This window comes from Zootoca vivipara, chromosome 10 (genome assembly GCF_965207765.1).
Source record: "Zootoca vivipara chromosome 10, rZooViv2.hap1.1, whole genome shotgun sequence".
Classification (NCBI taxonomy): Eukaryota; Metazoa; Chordata; class Lepidosauria; order Squamata; family Lacertidae; genus Zootoca; species Zootoca vivipara.
Window position 1 is genome coordinate 19,185,920 of NC_142593.1, and position 24,061 is coordinate 19,209,980.

Consider the following 24,061-nt stretch of genomic DNA (forward strand, 5'->3'; position numbering starts at 1 on the left):
GAGGTGGTTCCACAGTCCTATTAAATGTCAGGCTCCATTGTGTTTTCTTTTACTGATTCTACTTAAAAGTTCACTGACTGCCAGTGTAAGGGATGTTGCACTAGTGTAAAGGAAAGAATAATGATTGTACCGTTTGAATGATTGTACAGTGCAGCAGCTGTGCTAGTGGAAGCTTGTGCAACAGGAAATATTGGGGCTACAGCAATCTGTTACGCAGCCAGCCACAAGAACCATGCTGGCTTCTTGTGCCTCCTCTCGTGCAAGCCATTCTGCTAGTGCCACTAGTATACTGCTAAGGAACTTTAATTTAGCACTACTGTACACTGAATTCCTCCCTACGCTATACAATTGCAAATGGCTTATATGATCCAATTTTAATACAGTTTGATATTATGTGGTTATTACTGTAGGAACCTAGATTCTACAACAGAACTTCTACACTTAATTTAAGTCAGGATTTCTGACTGAAAACTAGTGTCTGAGTTCATCTCAAGTGACATATACACTAGACTTTAAGGTTGATACAGTATGGAACAGTCATTTATTGCTATCCACAAAGGTAACAAACAAATGATTGCAGTCCACATAGTTATGACTTTATTTATAAAGCAAGAGAAGATACAGCTGAATTGCTTTCATGCAACATTTATATCAGGATCTTAAATAACTTGAAGGAATGTATACAGGACTGCTGTACTAATTACAGAGCTTAGTCTATACAAAAAAACATGTCATACAAAGTAAAGAAACAGTTTGAATTATTTTTCCAGAACATTATATGCTTGCTTTAGATGGGCACAGGAATTTTATTTGGAAATCACAAACCACCCACTCTCTTTAAATTTACTAAGCAAAGCACAATCAACTTCACATAATTTTATAAAGGATTTCTACAGGGTAACATGACCTTTTATTTAAACAGCAAAACATTGGTTTGGTAAACATTTGCGACCAACTTCTATTTGTTCTTCATTTTTACCTGGAGTGCACAAATTATTTAAAAGAGGGAAGGTTTGGCACTTTTATACTGATGTCACCAATATTTATATTTCTTGGGATCTCTGGAAGATTCATATTCTTTACAGCTGACACAGCCCGGGCTGGGGCTCCTGCTAAACCAGCCTGTATACAGAAGAAAAAGATATCACTAAGATGGCGCACATTACACTCAGTCGCATACCACAGGGATGGCTTTATTACCATAAATAATTATGCACAGACACCAACACTCGAGATCAGAAAAACCAGATGGTATTTTGGATTGGAATGAAATGGACTACTCTGAAGTATTTAACGAGGAAAAAAAGCAGTTCACGCAAACTCTGAAGCATGGTTAACACGTGCAATGGCAACTTGATGGAAAAATTAATGTAGAGTCTGTAAAACAACCAGATTGAGGTTAATAAAAGTTAAAGCTCATGCTGTCTTTGATTTTTACTGTTTCCAGGCATTGCAGCAAGCAACCTGCTCCAGTTTCCTGACACCTTCAGTTGGTTGACCAATCTTTATAATCACCCATTTTTTATTGATTTGTATTACCTCTAATATAAAATGTTTATTTTTCTTATGGCTTTAGCATTTAATCAAATGCTTGAAAACTAAAATCATATGCAAAAAATATGAAGAATCTTTACACTGATTTTATATCTAATCATTCATTTAGTAGTACTGAATAATGAATGACCTCTATATCTTTTTTCCATGCCACCTCATTCAAAGGCCCAGGGGACGTTCCAAGAATGAAATCCAGAACACTTAAATAACAAGAGCCTGCCTGCTACATGGCTGTTGATCCTTCCAAAGAACATAGGCTTACACTAAATAATTGATTTTGGCAACTCAAATGCTAAATATAAACATGACTAGTCCCTCCCATCCCTGACTTGCTGGGTCTTCTTCCCTTTCCATTTGTAAGGCTTAGAGAAAAATGCTCCTGAGCCAATACTTCTGAGGTCAACATAATTTATCTATGAAGGAAAAATCCCTGTGCTCAGAATTATTATCTACACAGAAGACAAGTAGTTACAACCGATCTTTAAACAAATACATTAATGATTAAAACTAAGCCACCATGTTTAGGATAGGAGATTGACAACATAAAGGTCACCACTCCAATGGGTGCAAAATTTGTTTGTATGAGCTTGCCTTCTTGCAAAATATGCCAGAAATCCTCTCCATTTCTAGAAGCTTATTATATACACATTTCCCACCCTGTTTAAGGGATGCAGATTTTGGAAGCTTTGCCATTATATCTGCATAGCTCTCCCAACTGCATCTTGGTTTTTGAAACTAGTAAATACAGGAGCAAACCAGGGTTATGGAGGACTGCCAGTTACTTCAAAGAAAACTGTTAGACTTAAATATTCAAATCACTATTGTGGTGCGTTGTTCTTTAAGGGAAATGTACAAAATGTTTGCCAGCACAGATGAATGAATTTAATTAACCAAGATGTTTATGCCTTGCAGTCCTGCTTTACAAGGCTAGGCTTAGCTCTTACATACTTTGATTCACGAATGAACATTAATACTCACATAAATTTGCCTAACTACATTCTTAATTTTAAGGTTCCACACTACCTTGAAGTTAATCCAGGGTAGAGAACAATTCCTTCTGGAAGAATACTTTCCAGGCTCACACCAAGCTGTTCTGTGACGAAATACTGCCAAGCCAGTATACTTCTTGCCTGGAAGGTTGGCTTAATATTTTGCTTCATATACTAGTCTACTGCATTCTTCCTTTAGACATGGAGAAGCTACTTACTGCACAAGCACCCTTAGTCAAGGGCTTTTGCTAGGCGCTGTGGAGCCATGATAGAAAATTTGCCTATATTAATTTAAATGTATAATTGCTTATGGGGTATTAAGATGGTGGTTAACTGGGGTCTCAGCAACATTGCAGTGTGCCTAGCTGTGTTATAAGCATTTCGTTTAAGGGTTCAGGCCTCCTTCCCCTGGCCTTGATTAGGGCTATCTAAAATAGAGGGCTACTGTATTTTGTCTAGTACAAGCATTTGTCCATATCAGAAGTTCACTATTTTCAAAAAGCTTGTTAAATGATCACCAGAAACCATTATCCTCTTAATCTGCAAAATTTCTAGATACCCTTTAAGTATTTATACAATGTAAGTAAACAAAAACTATTTCAAACTCCAGCAGTCTTTTCACAAGGAAATATATTTGAAATGTGTTACAACCTGCAAGACATATGCCAACCAGGCATGCTTGAACACAAGCCCCACTGAGTTCTATGAGTCTTATTTCTGAGTATGCTTGGGATCAGAATGGCAGCAAAGTGGGGGGGGGGATATTCCACCTGTTTCATCTTCTTCTGCCATTAAATTCTTCCTCCAAATTCAACCTTATACCCCCTCCACTAAATACTCAATTTGGCAATAATGTTTAGTCATTACTAGTATCACTTGCAAAAATGCATGAAAGTCACATTGCACTGCCCAGATTTAAACAGGGATGGATAGAGGAAGACAGCGTTCCTAATCTACTTAACCTTTAACTGACTGTCACCCAACAAAATCCAGTCAGTGCTTTTTTTAACAACTGACACTTCAGGTCTTCTCCTTCCCAACACTCACTTTTACGTTCACACACTTTTAAGAGAAAGGGCTTAGCTTCCAAAATTAGGAAGCTTAAATCAGGATTTGTATGTGGTTTTATTACAAATCTGCAAAAAAGGCAGAATAATAAAAAATGCTGATTTAATTGTTGAAAATACAATTAGAGCACCAAATTAACAAAAAAAGAGATATATGGTAATACAGTGGAACCTCTACTTACGAATTTAATCCGTTCCAAATGCACATTCGTAAGTAGAAACATTCGTAAGTCAAAACGATGTTTCCCATAGGAATGCATTGGGAATGGATTAATTCGTTCTGGGGCCTTAAAAAAAGGCACTTTAAAGGCCGGCGGGAGGCAGCGATGGGCCCGATCCGGCCCTATGGCCGGATTGGCAGGTGGGTAGGCCGGCGGGAGGCCGGCGGCTGCGGCGGCGATGGGCCCAATCCGGCCCTATGGCCGGATCCACAGGTGGGGAGGCTGGTGAGAGGTCAATGTTTGCGGCGGCGATGGGCCCGATCCGGCCCTATGGCCAGATCGGCAGCTGGAGGGGCTGCGGGAGGTAGTGGGCGCTCCTTACCCGCCTGTCACACGAAGATCGGTAGTGGCGCCGGCAAGGGCCCGATCCCAAGCGAGGCTGGCACACATTCGATCGTAAGTCGAATAAATTCGTAAGCCCGCCCCCATTTTTTCCCTTCGTAACTCGAAAAATTTGTATGTCAAGTCATTCGTATGTCGAGGTGCCAGTGTACACCATAGGTATTTACTGCAAAGTTAAATTCTACCAAGTTAAATGTGGCTCACTTCCACGCATGCATGCGCAAAACTGCAGCCTTAGAGCAGAAGATAACTTCACATAAAAGCTGCTTCAATTTTTCAAAGTTCCTTTCAACTGAATTGGGGGGGGAGGTTTAGAAAGGCTAGATTTATTATACTTGTTCACTTATTGAATCGGAATGTTTAAGATAGGTTAGCTTAAGCAGGTACCATATTGGAAAACGAAGACATACCCTTGTGAACCAGCCAGAACCCAGGAATCGGAATATAATTAAATGAAAACATGCATAACTTCTGATAATCCCTCAAAATTCTTCCAGGGTTTTTTTTTTTTGTTATGTATTTTGTATTCTCATTTTGTATTTTTCTGCTGTGAACCACACTGGGATCTTCAAATGAAGGGCAGAATACTTATTTATTTATTTATTTATATCAAAAGCAGAAGAAATGTAGTTGTAAACAGCCTCTCTGGCAATTTTTATTTGCTCACAAGTCCTAAATCTTGTGATAGTCTCATCTAATGGCTGGTTAAGCCCTGGCAAACTCATGATTTTCCACCTATAAATGGTCTAATACAGATAACTGCTGTAACATGCAGCCACTCACATGTTCTCAGCCTCGGGATTTCATGGAATCAAAAGGATGCAGATATGGCCTTAAGTTGTTGTTGTTGTTGTTGTTGTTGTTGTTGTTGTTGTTGTTGTTAATTATTTATTTATACCCCGCCCATCTGGCTGGGTTTTCCCAGCCACACTGGGCAGCTCCCAACAAAATCAAAAGCACAATAGAACATCAAACATTAAAAACTTCCCTAAACAGGGCTGCTTTCAGATGTCTTGTGAAGATGCAGGAAACTTCAAACAGAGCAATTTTGCCTCCCAAAGGCTTGGGAGTTAAAAATTACAGACATTCAAAGGCCAGGTGGAACAGCTGATTAAGTTCCAAGATCAGATGCCTAGGAAATGGCTTTGACTGTAAACATAACTTCATAAGCAGCTTTTGCAAATTTGGCTCATACATTAGAGCTAGAATGAGCAGAGATGCTCACTGGATGTTTTGGTGCAGCACTTGATGCCATGACATCATTTGCAAGGTAGCACCGTTTTTGTGCTCTGCCAAGCCTGCCAATGTCTACTACAAACACTTGACTAGTGTGTGAACTCATCCTTTGCCCTGGGAACTCCTTCATATCCAGCCAGTTAGTTGAACTAATTTAATATGAAAGACCCTGGCACCCCACTTCAAATCAGCATACAACAGGAAACACACATTTCTAGCTTTATGTTGGTGAACATGGCAGCTTTTTATTCCTTTTTTTATTCCTGTCAAACATTCACCCTACTTTACTTTTAACAGGGGAAAAACCAAAAACTCTTTTAACCAACCTGAAACTGTTGTTATTAACCTCATAAAAACACTCTTCCACACCCAAAATAATGAAGTCATTTGGAAATGTCAGTATTCATGTATACCACAACTGGCTACTATCTATTAAAGACACCAACTTTGTTTTATATGATTTCCATAAGCAGACCTTAGTGGGGAAAATATGTACACTTTGGGTTATTCCCATCCACAAATGCTGGGCAGCTGCCAGAACACACAAGACAACATATTTACCCATATACCACTATAAGAGAAGAGGACCAAGACCTTATATTTAATTTGGTGAATTGACATCTGCCAATTTAAATTAGAATGCTGGATTTAACATACATCACTTTAAGCATGGGATATAGGTCACACAGTACTTCTGAGACAATGTGAACAGTTTTGTAATAATGTTTATAAATACTTGGGTGTTTTACCTTAAAAAAAAGCATGAAATATTGGGAACGAATTGCAGAAGATGGTGGCAAACATGCATTTCTTTTTGTGAGCCCATCCAGTTCACATAAGACAGATGGGATGGTGTCTGTCAAAGTAAAGGGAGCTTAGGGAGAGACCTGTTTATTCATCTTACCTCCTAAACCCATTCCTGTCTCGCTCCTGGTATCAGAGCTGGAAAGGGAGTGGGTAGAGGAATGAAGGTAGATGAGGCACAAAGGAAGGATTCAGCACCCTTCATCTGTGTGCTCCTTTTACTGCTAAGGACAGATTGTATACCCTGTCTACACATTTATATTTAAGCATTTCCACAGAGTTTTAGAAGTACAGTATGAACGTACAGACAGCTCAAATTGCAACTAACCAGGCAACACATTTCCCCAGCTGCTTTATAATCTCAAATTAAATGAGCACACAGCAGTTTGGCATTTCAGTTCTTCATCAAAAGCCACTGGATAGACATAGAACTTAAAATACTGGCTTGTGGCTATAAACTGAGCACGCTAAAAAGGCTGAGGTGACACAGTTAAGTACACTCGCCAAGTTCACACAACTAGGAAAGTTATTTCCCTTTCAGCAGAAAATACAGAACTTTCAGGACACTATTTAGTAATATGGAAGTTGTGCATTTTTTCTCTCTTTTGTAGCACATTACATGCGTTTAATTAACATCAAAAGTGTGTAATTATGATCACTTCAAATCTGTATTATTCCCAGAATAGGAGGATTCTATCAGCTACCTTCCAAAACTTCCTTAGAAGACATATGGACAGGTTAGCGTCCCAAGAGCTTGTGCTCATTATAAAAGGGGAGTCCTTTTATATGCACCTTTCTTGGAAGTGACTCCTCCCACATGTTTGAAACTTGGATATCACAGCTGCTGGTGTTCTGCATTAACCCTTCTTCCCAGAATAAGTACAGTATGATTCAAAGCAGCAGGGTTATGAATAGGATGGAAGGATGCACTATAGAATATAAAAGAATGGTCATGTTCTCTTCTCATGAGGTTAAATAAATGAACAGAATTAGAGAAAAAACAAAATGAAGTCTGCAAGTATATCAAAATGCCAAACAGATAGAAGACTTAGACATACTCTTGGAAATTTCAAGCACTTGTATCACAGCGATAGTAATGGATGGGCATGGTTTTTTAAAAATTTTGTTTGTTTGTCGTCCTCTTTAAAAATTGCCAGACCCAAAAATAAAAACAGAACATATACAAGCAGAAAGTAAAATAGAGCAATACTACATAAAAAGAAAACACACACTAATTAAAACCCCTTTTCTTAATTGTAGAATTTTTTTGTGGTTTGGGGGAATTAAATCAAAGAGTAATAACTGAACTGGCTGGGTTACTTATTATCTAAGCTATGCTTTACAATATACAAAATTCTTCCATGATTTTGGTCACTTTTAGGTTGAATCCTGTCCAATATAGCCACTTTAAGCCATTGCTCCCACCCACCGTTTAACTGAATGAAGACACATTTAGCTACTTATAACATTTTAAAATTAGCTAACAACCTGTTCTATAGAGAATGTTCATCTTCTAAAACAATTAGAACAAATATCTGAAGCTTCCTTTCAAAGATAATAGTGGTACAAGTAAGGTATTATAGTAGGATTTTACTTGTAACCAACGGGGTCAAGGGTCCATCTGACATTTAGTGTATACAGAACTACGATTGCAGCTTTTTTTCTTCTCTTATGAAGTCTACCCAGAAATATCTCCCTTTTGAAGCTTACTGTGTACAATTCCCTTTCTGTGGAAGTTATTTAAATTCACTGAGTTCTAAAAATAAAGGATTCTCATCATTTGTACATTACTCCTCTGACTGGTTTTTAATTTCCACAAGTTTTGACTGCTTGAAACTTCTTTTAAAATTTTAGTTCTCAAAATCATACGGTAAGACTCATAGAATTGCAGAGTTGGAAGGGACCCCAAGGGTCATCTAGTCCAACCCCCTGCAATGCAGGAATCTCTGTTAAAGCACAGACTCATAGAATATCTCTATGTAAATTTTAATAATACAAATTAGTTGCACTATGTTTGCAATATGTACCATTACAGCTCAATTCATGTGGCAGTGGGGCTATTTATTTAATTCATGCATCCATCCACAATACAGTGTGGGGTTGATTTTTGTTCCCTGAATCTCAGCTGCCTTTTAATAACACACACTTCTAAGATTCATTTCTGGCATTAGCTTGAAAATACACAAGCAGCTAATTTTGAAAGCTTCATCAGGTAGCTCTTTTTCTCTAGCACTATTACCTCACAAGTAAAAAGTGGAAAATTCCTTCCCTGGAGCATCACACTTACTTAAGAATAACATTCTGACCATGGACTGTGGCTTCCCCACCTGCTTCCTGCTGCTGCCCCCTAACAGTCATTTCCAAGGGTCATACAACCCTCTAGGATAGTTCCCAATGTCACATGATGGCAGAAATCCAAGACGCCATCTGCAAGTGTGAGCAGAAGCTCCACTAAATTCAAACCCTACCCTTGGGATTATCCATGCTTCCACACCAATAAAGTTTATTCTGCAAAACTTAAAATATTCCATTTGTATTACTGCATTTGTAATTGGGGATCAATAGTCCTTGCAAACTTTTTTTTAAGCAATTGGAAGTGGTTCATGAGATGATGTGCTGCTACTCTCTCTCCTTTCTAGAGTATGAAGTCCTTGTGGCATTCTCCATGTTTAAGTGTTACATCACCAGTGATGTTAATTATAACTGAGGATAGCCAGGGTTCCTCTTTATCCAGAATTTTAAATCAGCTCGGAACCTTAGTTTCAGATTCTCATTAAGCAGAAAGCCTAAACAGCCTTACTTAATAGCTGACCTAAGAGTTATGTTATGGTTAAGCCAGATGGTAAAACTCAAGCTCCAGAAGGAACAAATGGGAGCAGAGTAGAGGAAACACACACCCTGATTTCTGCTTCTGATTGCGTAAGCAATTGGAAGCATTACATTTGCACTAGCACAATCAGATTGCTTCATAATGAGAGCATACAAATATTAAAGCTACATTTTTTTAAAAAAAATATATAAATTCTAAAGTTGAACACTAATGAAAGGGGAAAGTAAAAATAAAAATATATGAAGTCAATGACAATCTAGTAAATACACTACAGGCAATAAAAGATGAGGGGAAACTAGCACAAAAAGTAGGCTACAAAGACTAAATATGGGTTTATCAACACATAATTTTTGAGTCTGGCCTAATTTAGTCATTGCCCTTTGACATCATTTTGCTTTCCCTTTATTTTATAGAAGCACATTTTTTTTTCTGAAAGTTGGCAATACCTGGATCTACCTGTCCTGTCTGGGAGACTGAAAGATAAAGGTCTGTAAAGAGAAGAATGGAAAGAACTAGAAAAGATCAGGTGGTTTGGAAAAAAATGAGGAGTGACTTAAACGACCAAATTTACACCCAGCTGAACACTGCAAGTACACCACAAGTATCCCAGCTTTTATATAGGACACCTTCCATGTCACTGATAGTGCCTGACAAATCCTTATCCTAAACTCTCTTACTAAAGGCTTGAAGTCTTACTAACTTTTAGAGCGAATGGCATGACTTCTGCTTCTGTGAACAGGTATCAGAAACTAACAGCTAAAATTGTTGATAGCTTGCAAAGAGAAAAGCAGAAGGTGCTGTTGTTCCATATCCTGCCCTACAAATTCAGCTGACAAACATTATCATGTTTTTAAAAAAATCATTGATTTCCAAGGCAATAATGCACCCATTTAAACAGCCTTATTCACTTGTAACAAAACCATCCAGGGGAAATGGGCTGTGCAGTGGAGGCTAAACTCTCTAAAAGCTGAACAAACTTGACACTGCTCTGGATTGACTTCCAAGTTATGTGCTAGGAAGATTAAATCTACAGCCTCCGGAACCAATTCCGTTCACTTTTGGAAAATGAGCTTTGTACACCAATTGAGATAAGCAAATAGGTGAACTAATGACTTGGATCCAAAGAGCCACATGAGCACGGGCCAGGGCTTTCCCTTCCGCTTATTCCCACTGCAACTCACGCTTCCTAAAAATGCACCCGAGGGTCAGAGGACACTTCGGAATAGCATGGGGTGCTGGAGCTGAGAGGAATCACACACACACACACACACACACACACACACACACTGCACACAAGCAGAAGGGGCACTTTGGATCAAAGCAAATATTTTGGATTAGTTGAAGTAAGAGTTGATATGTTAACAAGTAGATCTTCAAAAGAATATGTCAAGTAGCTTAAAAAGGACCAATTAGTATCTCCAGAGATTATGTTGCCTTTTTTTAATCCACTCTTTTAATTGGTCTTGTAACAAGAAGTGGTTCTAAGTAAAGATAAAGCCACTATGATCTAATTACTTTTCCATTATTTACCTGTCAAGTTTTATACAGAAAATATAAGCTGAGTAGATGAAACAATGGAAATTGAGGTTAAGCTTGTCCACTTTACTTAAGTGGCCTGCTTCGAGAGAATTAATTATTTGACAGTCCAAATCACAGATCAATAATTTAAACCTTGGCTTTTGTTTAAACTGTGCTTCAAACTCAGTTCTGCATAATTTAAAGTCAGATTCTAGTTTTCACTGATTAGATCTTTGCTGATATTCTTGCACTGGCATAGTGCCATGCATTGTTTCATGACCTACCAAATTTCTGTGCTTCTCAGCCAATGCTCTTCTGCTCGTCTTAAATGTACATAAGGTAGGCAAAGGGACGGAGGATGTCCAACCAAATTGCAAAAGCTATGTGAAGGGTCAATACAAAGTGCTAGGAAACTCACCTCTCAATTTTATGAGCAAACTAGTTGGAAAATGAGTTTCATTTGTAGGTAGCACAAGGATAATGTGTGCCATATCTGTTTATATACAAAAGACTAAGAATTGAAACTAGATGGGACATTAAATGAATGACTGAAGCTATTTGCCCTGGAAGGGAAGGGATTTGCCCTCATAGCAACTGTTCTCCTCCAGTAGTGGTGGAGTGGGGAGGAACAGCATGGGGAAAGCATTAAAGCGATGCCCTCCAGGACTGATTTTTTTTTTAAAAAAAATTTTTTTAAAAAAAAAAGACTGAAATGCAGTCATTTAGCTTGACTATAAGAATTCCTTATTTTTCCCCGGGTTTATGCCTTTCATATTCTCAGATCATTATTTGTGGGAAAGGCAAGATACCTTATCAATTTCTAGGTGCCCATTGGTTTAACACTCTGGCTGTGTAACTCCAGACATACCGGCTTACATTGTTAGGAAGGAAAATAAATCGTTCCTAGGATGAAGTGGTACTAGATGTCAAATTCACCAAGTTCTATAGTGTCGAACTAGATAGCACTTCAGAATCTATGATTAGCCGTGCTGATCTATTTCTTGCTCAAGCTTCTTTGGCCACTGTATGCCACAGGGGTGATTAAACAGTGACCCTCCAGATGTTACTGAACTAGCCCCAGCTCATGGTCAGAGATCATGGAAGCTGCAGTTCGGTTGCATCTGGAGGGATGCAGGTTAGCAATCTCTAGCAATTGCATTTTATTAACAGGTTTCATTTCTGTTTAACATGCACACACCCTTCAATAGGGTGTTCTAACAAATCAACACAAAATTAAGCCTTGACTGAAGGAAGCTCAGAAATGTTTCTATACACAGATGCCAATGGCAGGTGGGAGTTCAATAGAAGGAAAGGGGGATGTTCAGCTATTTCAGCAATCAACAAAGGCTTTAACATGCTACATACTAAATGCTTATTTGTACATGTAGCTAAGGCAATACTAAACAATACATGACAGTTTCAAATCATGCAGGTTGTGTGACCATGCTCCAATTGGCTTCAATTCTTTCCATTCTTACCTCAGACTTTTCCAGTTTATTTTGAGCATCAATTTGGGTGACAATTTCATTCATATTTGTCTCCAAAACCATTCCGCCCATCACCATTTCAGCCAAAATATTATGGACCTAAAAAAAATGAGACAAAACAAAGGCAAGAGAAATTAATCAAATATTATTGCAGAGAGGCTGGTGAAATGTGGGCTGGACGAGGAAACTATTAGGCAGATTTGTGGCTGACTGTCTGACCGAACCCAAAGAGTGCTCACTAATGGTTCCTCATCATCCTAGGGAAAAGTGGCAAATGGGTTACCGTGGGGTTCTGCCCTGGGCCGTTGTTGTTCAATGTCTTTATAAACAATTAGGGCAATGAAACTGAGGTGATGCTAATCAAATTTGCAGATGACACCAAACTGGGAGGGGTAGCCATTGCCACTGAAGACAGAAGTGGGTTTCAAGATGACCTTGATAGATTGGAGAACTGGGCCCAACCTAACAAAACAAATTTCAACAGGGACAAATGTACGGTTCTGCACTTAGGCAGGAAGAACCAGCTTCACAAATATAAGAAGGATGTTGACAAGCTGGAACATGTGCAGAGAAGGGCAACTAAGATGGTAAAGGGTCTGGAAACCAAGCCTTATGAGGTAACTGAGTATGTTTCACCTAGTAAAGAGAAGACTAAGAGGAGATATGATAGCCATCTTCAAATATCTAAAGGACATGGAGGGTGAAGCAAGCTTGTTTTCTCCTGCTCTGGAGGGTAGGACTCGAACCAATGTATTAAAGTTACAAGAAAGGAGATTCTGACTCAACATCAGGAAGAACTTTCTGACAGTAAGAGCTGTTTGACAGTGGAACAGACTCCTACAAGAGGTTGGATGGCCATCTGTCATGCATTGTCTAGTTGAGATTCCTGCATTGCAGGGGGTTAGGCTCTTAAATTCCCTTCTTCTTTGTAAAATTAGTAACATAGCAAACATTTAAGTTAGAGCTGTAACACTGGTTGCTCATAAGATGCAGCTAAAATATTATGGACTTAATCTTAAAGACCCTTAGAAAACGTGTGATTGCCAGATCACCCAACACAAAACTGCATACCTCCTTTATGAGGCCCTTCAAATTGTTTGCAAGTGTTGCATAAAGATTACATATTGATGCCTGTATATCCTATGTTTACCAGCTGTCCATACTGGATATTTCTTCCTCAGCTATAAAAGCTTCCACGTTTGCAGAACACTGTCAGCACATGTTTTTAACTCATAACACAATGTAGAGTAGAACTTTTTAAAAATAAAATAAAATACTAATCCAGTTCAGGGAGCTGCCGCATTGAACATTTTCCAGTAAAATGAGACATGGGATCTCACACTTGTAAAAAATATTTGAAATTAAATAATTAAAATCTAGAACCTTCAGGTGCTTTGGCTGCAGGCTAACATACATTGCATGCAGCTGAATCATTTTTTGCAGTTACCAATATTTCAGGTATTGTATCTGCTTCAAGCATTACTGTGCAACATATGCAACTACTCTGGCATTTCAAATGCAGTATAGGCAACTCCCCATTTGCACACAATCGGCCCGTGTGACACCTGATACACACATCATTTTCGACACCCCAAGGGGCCAGGGCGGTACTCAATCCCCGCATAAATGGGGAGTTGCCTGTATATAAGTTACATAGAACATTCCAGGACAATGATTTCCAGTGAGGGCTCTATGCGCTTAATTTGCGCAAATCAGGGTAAGTGCACTTAGATTACATGATTTATCCCAATAGCTGTTTTTCTGCCTATTTCAAAATACCTTGGCAAGGAACAGATTTGCAGAAATCAACAAAGAGGGAAGGCGTAAGCCATGGGGGAATAAGACTTAGCCTAGGAAGCACAAAAATATTAGATTGCTCAGAAATCACATCACTGAAAACATATCGGCTTCAGGGTGGAAGAGTGTTTAAAAATGTGCTTAAAAACTGGAAGGGCAATTTTTTTTCATCCTCCTTCAAATCCAGATGTAGAGACAAATTAGCAATTGTTAGTAAGGAGGAATACTTCCCATAGGAAAAGGGTGGGAGGAGCTTGCTAGTCGTCATAAACAGACATTTACTGTTCTAGTCCACATCTAATTTCTTGGAAGAAGTAACAATAGCCTCAGAGGAACTATAAGAGGTGTCAAACAGTGAAACCGGAGGGTGGGGGAAAATTCCCTATACAAGGGAGCAAGTTCAGTTAAGGCGCTCAGAAAAGTTGTTTTCTAGTATCTTTAACCAACTGCCTTTCTGCTGCAAGTTATTATAAACTTGGCAGTGCAGATACTTAACAAGTCATGCTCATGTGGAAGAAATCTTGACAACCATTAAAAGCAACTTTATGTTCTTTACAGAAACTTCTGGCCTGTTGTGTCTTTCCCTAATGGAAGAATTAAGCCGCTTATTCCCTCCACTGCCTCATTCTCTCAACAAGCATCAAGCTGTTCTACAACTGGGGGGTGGGGGTGGGGAGTGGGACAAGTACTTTTAAGTTTTCAACCCACACGATTTTCTTTTTTTGTTTTTACTGCCTAAGCAATATGTTCTTCTCTGCATGGAAAATTATGTTCCCATGGACAATATACTAGCCTGAGTCATGCTTTTCTGCAGCTAACAGATAGGAGAACGTCAAAAGTAACTTACAATTCTGAATTAAGACTATATGCCAAGGGAATCAAGGGGTTTTCTGTATACCCCCCTGTCTTTCTTTTATATCACAATTGTATGCATTGTTATGTCTTGGAAGTTAAGTCTGCAGTATTCAGGGCAAGGAAACCATGTGTAGAATAGCAGATCAGTAAAATGGAGGTCAGGAGGTTTGACTTGACAAAAGCAATACTGCAAATACGTTTTCGAAAATACAGGTGAATTTTACTATTCATTTCTCAGGGTATATTTATATATAGCTAATATAAAATGATGAAATTTGAACAAGGAAAGGGACTGTTTACCATTCTGACAGATACAAGAATGTGATTTTCTGGTCAACAGAATACTTTGCATTCATGTTACAGCAGCTCACCACACTACCTTATCCACATGGAAAATTAAATCCAGTTCACAGACATTCTCAAAGCACTTGTCTAGCGTTTCTACGAATACCTGTGGGGAGAAAATTTGCAAGGGGTCAAAGTTTTATAGCAACTCCATCATTCCATTCTGGACAAACTGTAAATGTGGCAATCAGAACACAGAAGACCATAAAGATTTATGGAAGTTTAATGCATCTGTATAACATGTGGGGTTAACACAGGGGATTCTCTTGGCAGATCCCAAATACTGTACGTTATTGAAGATCAAACTTCACTAATGTGATAGCTTGACATTACTGTTCCTTAGTCAAATATAGCATGCTTCAAACAAAATTCACACTTTATTACTTTAAATACTTCACACTGTGTCTGTTACTATGGTCTGAAAGCTTTACTATCAAATTTTTGTGGAACAGTTTATACAGACATGCTGAAATGCTTAACCTGACAACAACAACAAAACAGATTTGAGAGTGGACTGACCAATTTAACATTTAGTTTCATCTGCCCAAACAGACAGGCATTGCCTGAACATCGCATTAAAATTTCTAGACAGTTGCTTTATTATCTGCTAAAGCTAGAGCCATTTGTAGTATACAAGCAGCACCCTCATACTGCTTCTATTTAGGAGCTATGATGTTCTGCCACAAACACGCAGAAATGCATGCAGATTTAAAAGGAGACAGAAACTTACTTTATTTAATTCATGACTACATAAGGCTATTACTAAAAGCAGCATTTATACTGACTATATACAACCAAAACATATTAAAATGTTCTGGGAAAGAGCAACAGAGTTCATTAAAGCTAGACATTTGCCTCAACTGGACTCCCAAACATTAGGGAACAATCTTAGGTAGAAAATATTTTCCCCGGAAATCACTAAATGTCTCCTAGTGGGCCAGGGTGGCACCTATCAAAATGATTTTCTTCCTGCTTTCAAATATTGCCGTTTAAAATTCTGCCAGAATGTTTTAATAGTAAAAAATACAGACCTTCAGTACAAGGGGAAAGCGGTGAGGGGAAAAATGCATTATATATGCACCAAAAAGAGGAAGTTGGGGTTACCAAGCCTTCAAGGTGTATTACAACCAGGGCTTTCTTTCAGCCAGAACTCACCAGAACTCAGTTCCGGCACCTCTCAGGTGAGTGCCATTGCTAATATAAGAGAGCAAGGGAGGTGTTTATGGTGAGTTCCGGCACCTCTGTTTCTAGAAAAATAGCACTGAATACATTCCTTTCAATTAAAACAATCTAGATAAATAGAAAGGATCATTTGATCCCCTAGAGTTCAGTGGAACTTTACTTCATTCTCTATTGCTATAAACGCTTTTATTCCTATCAGTTAAACCATCTGCACTGACAGGTTGCATGAACCATTTTTAGGAGCTGCACTGTAGACCTGGAATTAATGGGTTAAGATTTTTGTTTTGCCCATCAACAACACTGCCCTTGCTTCCTTTCCTAGCTCACCCTCAGCTTTCAGCCTCACCAAATATAAGCATTTTGAAGCATGATGGGAGCAGGGATATATGGCATGACGGATTAGGCCCATCCTGAGGATTATCCAAGAATGCATCTCATATATGAAAAGTCCTAGACTTTCGTTTCTAAGTAAGCACAATAGGTTACCCAGTAGCTGTATACAGATTTTTCCTGAGAGACACCCATAAATATTTTTATAAAGTGAACAAATTTCTGAACTCAAGCTTACTGAATGGATTCTCTTTGCTAACAAAATATTAATAAAAACATATTTGTACAAGGTTACATGGCATCATAACATGAGCAGACTGGGTTTTTGGGGGGAGGGTTGTTGGGAGGGGTTCCTGTTGTTCTTTTTGTTTCTTTATTTTAGATTATTTAGTTTGGTTTTGTATTTTTAAATGTTTTATTTATTGTTGATGACTACTTTTGTTATGTTATAGTTATTCTTATTAATTAAATTTCTGTACTGACCTTCATCCACAGATCAAAGGGTGGTTTACAATGTAAGAACACAAAAATACATACCACAATGACCAAAAAAATCCCTAACATCCTGCCCCAAACACAAAGTTTAAAAGACCATAGATAGTTTAGTAAGTCCAAGACCTGGGAATGTTTTTGCCTGGCACCTAAAGATATGTAATGAGGCCCCAGGCAAGCCTCCCTGGGTATGTGTATTACAACTAAAATTCCCAGAATCATTTCAAACTTGGACAATGAGTGCCACACTACAGCTGGCCTTTTGTTTTGCTGTGGTAGGACACCCTCTTGTGGAACAAAATAGAATGTGCCCCTTCTTTAATTAATTAAAAAATAAGCATAAAAAGTGGCATTTTAGCCTGATAACAGCTTTACAGGCTAAAAACAGGCTTGCAAAGACTACCTGGTGAGGATTATAGCATTTAATTGTTTTCCATGTCCTACCACTCTAGCCACATCACCAGAATGGTCCTGACTCAGATTGCATTTATCAAAACCCACGTAGCCCTGTTAAACATTCACATCCTAAACTGCTGACTTCTTATATATCTAACACATTTCAAAAGTATAAGCATGCAGCACAATTCTATATATGTTTATTCAGAAGTACATTCCACTAAGTTCAGTAGGTCTTACTCCCAAGCATGCACACAGTTGCCTTCGGAATTGGTTTGAGAAGTTACAAAAACGTACACCACTTGATTACCACAGATTACATATGTATACAAAATGAATAGCAACAGAAACGCTTTCAGAAATGATTCCTTATTTTTGCAGATCATGAAAACCTAGTGCCTCATTTCCAGTGGGAATATATTTTATTTTCCAAGCTGTTATCACATCCAGGAAATATTTTGTTCTAAGAGTGGTTCTCCAGAGCACCCAATCCAAGTGAGCTTCTGTTCAAAGGAAGAAACTTAGCTCCCAATCAGCTTCCTAGCACCAATACCAGAAGCAAAACATACAATAGTGTGGACAATGTTACATAATTTCCTCCCCATACAAGTATTAATACTCAGTGTTGAGAAATATTGTCAGTATTATTATATGTACAGGGGCATGTCACGCCTTAAAGGTAAAGGTAAAAGTAGTTCACCCAAAATATTTTTAGCGGAATAAACACTTCAGGATCTCATTACCTTACATTTAATGATGGACACTGTAGATTTATTTCTTTATTAGTAGATAAAATAAAGAAAAACAACAGCTCAAAAACATACAAAATCCTCTATAGATTACTTACTTGTATTAAATCTAAAATGCCAAGTTCACTTTCTGAAGAATCAACACAGAAGACAAAGTACAATGTGGCATAATGTCGGTATATCAATTTGTTGTCAGATCCACCTATTAATCTAAAACAAAACAAGATAAACATTAACAATTAACTGCAACATTCCAAGTTGCATTTGTTAGCAGCTACATTTTTTAAACTAGCTGGTAAAATTGGGGACAGCTCCCCCTAGTGGTGCAACAATAAAACTGTTAGCACATTGCAAAGCTTAACCAGGGTCCAGTACGGTCCCAAATTTGATAGGGAACTATATCGAGACTGTGTGTTCTGCATTGCAGGGGGTTGGAGTAGATGACCCTTGAGATCCCTTCCAATTCTATTATACTTGCAAGACTCCCTTACTCCATATATGGCCACTTAGCCTCTTCAATCTGGACAATTAGCACTGTTACAAATGCCACATAACACTTATTCTGCCCTTTCAAGAAATCTGGATTTTAGTGTGGCAGCACCCACACTTTTGAACTTCCTGCCTGTTGACATGGGGCAAGCATCTTCCCTGTAGTCATTTCAACACCTGCTACAAACATTTTACTTTAGGCAAGCCTATCCAGACATGTATCCATGTCATGTGTTTTAATCTGGTTTTAGCTTGTTGTTGAGTTTAATTATTTTTTGCATGTTTTGAATATTTGTTCTTGATTTCTTTTACTGATAATTGTATTGGGTATTTTGGTAAACCACTCTGAGGGTTTTATTACAATCAAACAGAATATACATGTTGTCAAATAAATAAAACACACATTAAAGTCAAAACCATTTAGATCAGTAGGCAGTGACTCCTCATAATAAAGACTATATTATATAAAATGTACAAACATTGTAACGTAAAATATAACAGGTAATGTACAAACATCAACCTACGCTGGTACTGAAAAGGGTAACTATCCAAATGAAGAACAACACTAGATAAGAATGCATGTATGCCTTCTTCTAAAGCTGGTAGCCATGGATTGCCAATTCAGGCAAAACAGAAAGCTACAGCTAAGTAGAGACTTACTGAATCACTTTGGGTATATGCAAAGGGACAGGCAAACAAAAGGATCATTCATATCTCAGTGTATTAAGCTGAGAGTGGTGTTCCTAATGCAACAGCATGTGCTTGCTAACATAGTAAGGGACCTTGAATCCCAGAAGATCTGCACCTGGGTTTAGCCAGCCAATCAAAGCCATCTCCCAGAGTGTGGCTGCTGTTGCATGCTGACAGCTTCTAGGAATCACAGGTGAGAGCTGAGTGTAGGATGGGGACCAAAGGTGGAGAAACTACCCCAGAGGGAGCACAATATTTACCCTACCAGAGGCATTACCCTTCCTCTAACTACACTCCATACAACCCTATGACACCAGTGACAATTCTGGCCACCATCAAATAAGTAAGCATCACAGCAGAATATGCACATTGTCTTCTAAGCCTAAACATTTTATAGGAAATGTCATGGGTTTTGATGTTGCACTTGTACAAAATCAAAATAATGTTGACGTGTCAAGTCTTCAAAGTAGGATACTTTTCACCACCTTCATATTTCACTTTAACAACTGTGGATACAATTCAGGATACTTACAAGCCACCTTCTAGGAAATTACAGACATTTTCATCACGTTTTGAGACTAAATGAAATGTTTCTCTGATAATTTGTTGCTGTGTATCTTCACTCTGGGGGGGAAAAGATACTAGGGTAGTAAAACAATCTATATTTCTAAATACAGTTGGATAACATAAGCACTGCTCCATCCCTGTCCACAATTTTGGTACAACATTTTAGGAGGAATATATAATGTAATATATACACATGCAAACACGCCCTTGGTACTGTTCCATACCACACATTGTTTCCGAAATAGACAAAATATCAACATACAGAAATATCTCCATCCTAGTGCAAGAGGGGGGAAAATAACATTATTCTGAATGGGTAATACTGTACATAAATGCTGAAACTGATTTCTTCAGGGGGAAATTCAACTAGGATCTCAGATTTTGCTTTGGGGCAAGAGTAGCATTTAAACTAAATTATTTATTACACACAAACTGATCCAATTCCAGTATTACTACATTAAAACTTTAGACTAGTATATTTTGCACAGCCACATTTTTTCCATTTCTAATTCATTATCAGAGTTTTGCCACACCTTACGAACTGACTAATTTATTATGACATCAACTTACAATAAATTTGTTTGTCTAAGGTGCCACAAAACTCTTAAGATTGTTTTCGCTGCAAAAGGCTACCATAGCTATCCCTCTAGTTTAACTCTCAAAGCATAGAACTGAGTAACTACCTAAACATGGATTCATCCTCTGAAGCATAGTCAAATCATCATGTCAAGCAAGATGCTGTGCACAAAAAAGACACAAACATCAGATTTGTACCTAGCCCCTTAAACTTTCACAAGATGCATTCAAAAATCCTTCTTGACAAGTTTTTTGCACTTACTTCACCTAAGATGTTCTGTAACTCTACCACATTATAAAATTTCTATATTAGCACAACACAAGAAACAAGCTTTGCTTATGCAAATACATTTTTGCAGTATTTAAAAATGACTAAAAAAAATAAGAACTTTTGGAGTTGCTAAGGACAATGGCTCTGCAATTTTTATACAGCATAGTTCTCATTCTATCCTTCTTCCCTCTGACAATCACCAAGTAAAGGAACCAACTAAGAGTGGTGCTGTGGGTTAAACCACTGAGCCTAGGGCTTGCCGATCAGAAGGTTGGTGGTTCAAATCCCTGCGACGGGGTGAGCTCCCGTTGCTCGGTCCCAGCTCCTGCCAACCTAGCAGTCTGAAAGCACGTCAAAGTGCAAGTAGATAAATAGGTACCGCTACAGTGGGAAGGTAAACGGCATTTCCGTGTGCTGCTCTGGTTCACCAGAAGCGGCTTTGTCATGCACATGACCTGGAAGCTGTACACCAGCTCCCTCGGCCAATAATGCGAGATGAGTGCTGCAACCCCAGAGTCGGTCATGACTGAACCTAATAGTCAGGGGTTCCTTTACCTTTTAAGAGTCACTTTGGGTTGACATGTAACAACTTTTTAACAAGTTTTCTTCTTTGTATTAAAAAACCCCAGCAAATACATCATCATGGATAGCAAATGTATCTGAGTTTAAATGTGCAAACATAGCACAAACAGAATGACCACAAGTACAAAATAGACTTAAGGATACTCAAAATTTTCTGATTGGAAATGGTAGCACCATTTCCCCTCTTGTCATATGGAAAGCAACCTTTAAAAGTGACATCCCCTACACATTTCTGTCCTGCTAACAAACATCCAGTTTTTAGTACCCTTTCTGTGTGTGTGTATTTAATAGTGCCAACCACTACAAACTTGGAATTCCTAACCATTCAGGATCAATACCAACCATAACCCCAAAGCCTGGCTGAGTATCACATGTCACTAATTAGAAGGAAGCATCAGCTAACAGGCAACATAAGAACTCTTCTGCATCAAACAATAATCACCTGCTTCTCATCTTACCCACTAAAATACCGTTAGAGCTGTCATCCTCCTACCCATCCTGCTCAGCCCAATGTGCTAAAATACAGCAAAGCAACCCCCTGTGCCACTAACATTTATCTTTCTTCACCATTCAGCTTAACTATTTAATCTCCCATTGTTGTTGCTGTAGTTGGCATCTGTCTGTCTCAAGAGACAATGGAGTTCGCCTCTGGGGGGCAAAGTCAAACCGCTGGGTAGCAGCACTGAAGTGATCTCCCAGGGCACAAGCCTGGACAGTGTGTATGGAGGTTCTGGGTCACCCATATAACAAGATTCCCCTCTCTTGGCCTCGCTGATGTGGTCCAAAAGAAAGCAGAGCAATACAAAGGACTTGTGTTGTGCCCGCACATCCATGGGCAACATCTTTGGAACATTTCTTGCCTCCTCAGTCCTGCAGTATGGCTACAAGGTGGATGGAGCTAGCTGCTTGCTGTTTCCCTTACATGGACTAAGACTAGTCTTGATATGCAGAACTGAAAAGCATAGGTGGAGCTCGTTTTAGGGGCAACACTGTCCCCAGTGTCATCTAATATCTACATGAAACCACTGGTTGGGTTGTTCATGGTGGGCAGTTGTAACTCTGGTGATGGCAATGTCTGTTTTGCACAAGAGAGGGGTCAGGGTGAAACTAGGCTTTATTTCACCGGGGTCAAAGACCAAGCTTGGCACCCCCATGCGCATTTGCGTACACACACAGGCTGGGAGCCTCAATGGCACCCCTCTGGAGACTTCACCAGGGGCAAAAAAAAAAAACCAGCTAGCCCCCCTCCCCCAATAGCTAAGGCACTGGGAGGGTTGTTACCTCTAGTGGGCGACACGTCATGCTCTTATATCTCTATTAAAAAGGCACTTGTCACAGACCTGGAGAGCCGCTGCTGTCGGGGACAACCATGAGCCAGATGACCCGGTGACCTAACTTCTCACAAGGCATGCTTGTGATGGTGGGCCTATGGGTATGAGCCAGTAATTCTACAGCTCCTGGAGGCCAGGATACGGTCGGCAGGTGATGCAGAGCAGCACAGGAGCTGACTCCTAGGGACCGAGGCCCTTCAACCCCTACCCCCCAAATAAGGTGGGGTGGGCCCCCCTCCAAAGTGGATGAGCATTGCCATTCCAATGGTGTACGTGTGCGATGTCATGTGATTGGTTTTATGAGGCAGGGCTTACCTGCTCACCCCCACCTCCCCATTATCTTATTCAAGTCGGCAGCGCAAACGGCCAGCGCCAACACCAGGGCTGGGGGAGAGAGAGAAGAAATGCCTAGGAGGGAGGGAACATGTGCAGAGTGCTTTCCCTAGGGGAGGAAGAGAGGAATATACGTCTCTCTGGACAGGAGCCGCCTGAGCGAAGGGCGTCGCCTGGGCAGGGCCGGATTTAGGTTTGATGAGTCCCTAAGCTAATGGGGCCCTTTATATGTCCAGCTGTCCTTTGTCAACAACAAATGGTCGCTGTTTTTTTGTGTTGAATATATGCTATATGATAATTTATGGATCTAATAGCTATTTATGGATCTAATAGCTATTTATGGATCTAATAGGTATCTAAAGCCATTTCCACATAACAAAATATGTATTTTATCCAAGTACATCCAGATTTTTTTTCCTTTACATTTTTTTGGGGGGGCCCTCAAGAGTGTGGGGCCCTAAGCTACAGCTGTTTAGCTTATACATAAATCCTGCACTGATCTTGAGGGAAGAGAAGAGGGCACCTGCCTCGCAGCGCCAAGGGAAGCGACGGCGACCCCCCCTTCATTCGCAATGAGCTCCCCCGCCACACAGCCATGCCACCGAGTCCGGCCCGCCCGCCCCCCGCTTCCCGGCGACCTCTCCTCGCCCCCACTCACATAGCGCTGGTAGAACTTGGAGAGCCGCGGCTTGCCATGGTTGTTGAATATCAGGATGGCTTTAATCATGGTGAGGGAGGAGCAGCTGCTGCTGAAGAGCCGAAAGAGAGAGGCGGTTGCGGTGGGGGGGCTCTGCGCCTCCCCCAGTCCGGGGCCCGCGACTCCGGCCCCCTAAAAACCCGCCTCTACCGAAACACACCACAGGCGCTTGAACCGCTCCTAGCTCACGTGACGACGAGAAGAGTAGAAGCGATGGGGGGAACCGTCATCTGACTGACACGAACTACAAGGACGGAAGCGCGCGAGGGACAAAACGGCGGCGGCGGCGCGGTCACGTGCCCCTGGCAGGAGCCTATGAGAGCGAGCGCCG

At 39.7% G+C, this 24,061-nt stretch overlaps 1 protein-coding gene across 2 annotated transcripts; it reads right to left on the reverse strand.

Moving 5' to 3' along the window:
• Positions 1–574: 574 nt before the first annotated feature.
• On the reverse strand, positions 575–23,921 carry AP3S1 (adaptor related protein complex 3 subunit sigma 1). Of its 2 annotated transcripts, XM_035099758.3 has the most exons (7): positions 23,692–23,921; positions 19,906–19,997; positions 18,293–18,404; positions 15,080–15,151; positions 12,040–12,147; positions 9,490–9,531; positions 575–1,122 (listed from the first exon to the last, which is right to left on the reverse strand). In XM_035099758.3, the coding sequence occupies exons 1-6, from the start codon at positions 23,758–23,760 to the stop codon at positions 9,496–9,498; spliced, it is 489 nt and encodes a 162-aa protein (XP_034955649.1). In that variant the 5' UTR covers positions 23,761–23,921; the 3' UTR covers positions 575–1,122; positions 9,490–9,495. The 2 variants fall into 2 exon arrangements, with proteins under 2 accessions (XP_034955649.1, XP_034955648.1); XM_035099757.3 differs by lacking the exon at positions 9,490–9,531.
• Between the last annotated feature and the right edge of the window lie 140 nt (positions 23,922–24,061).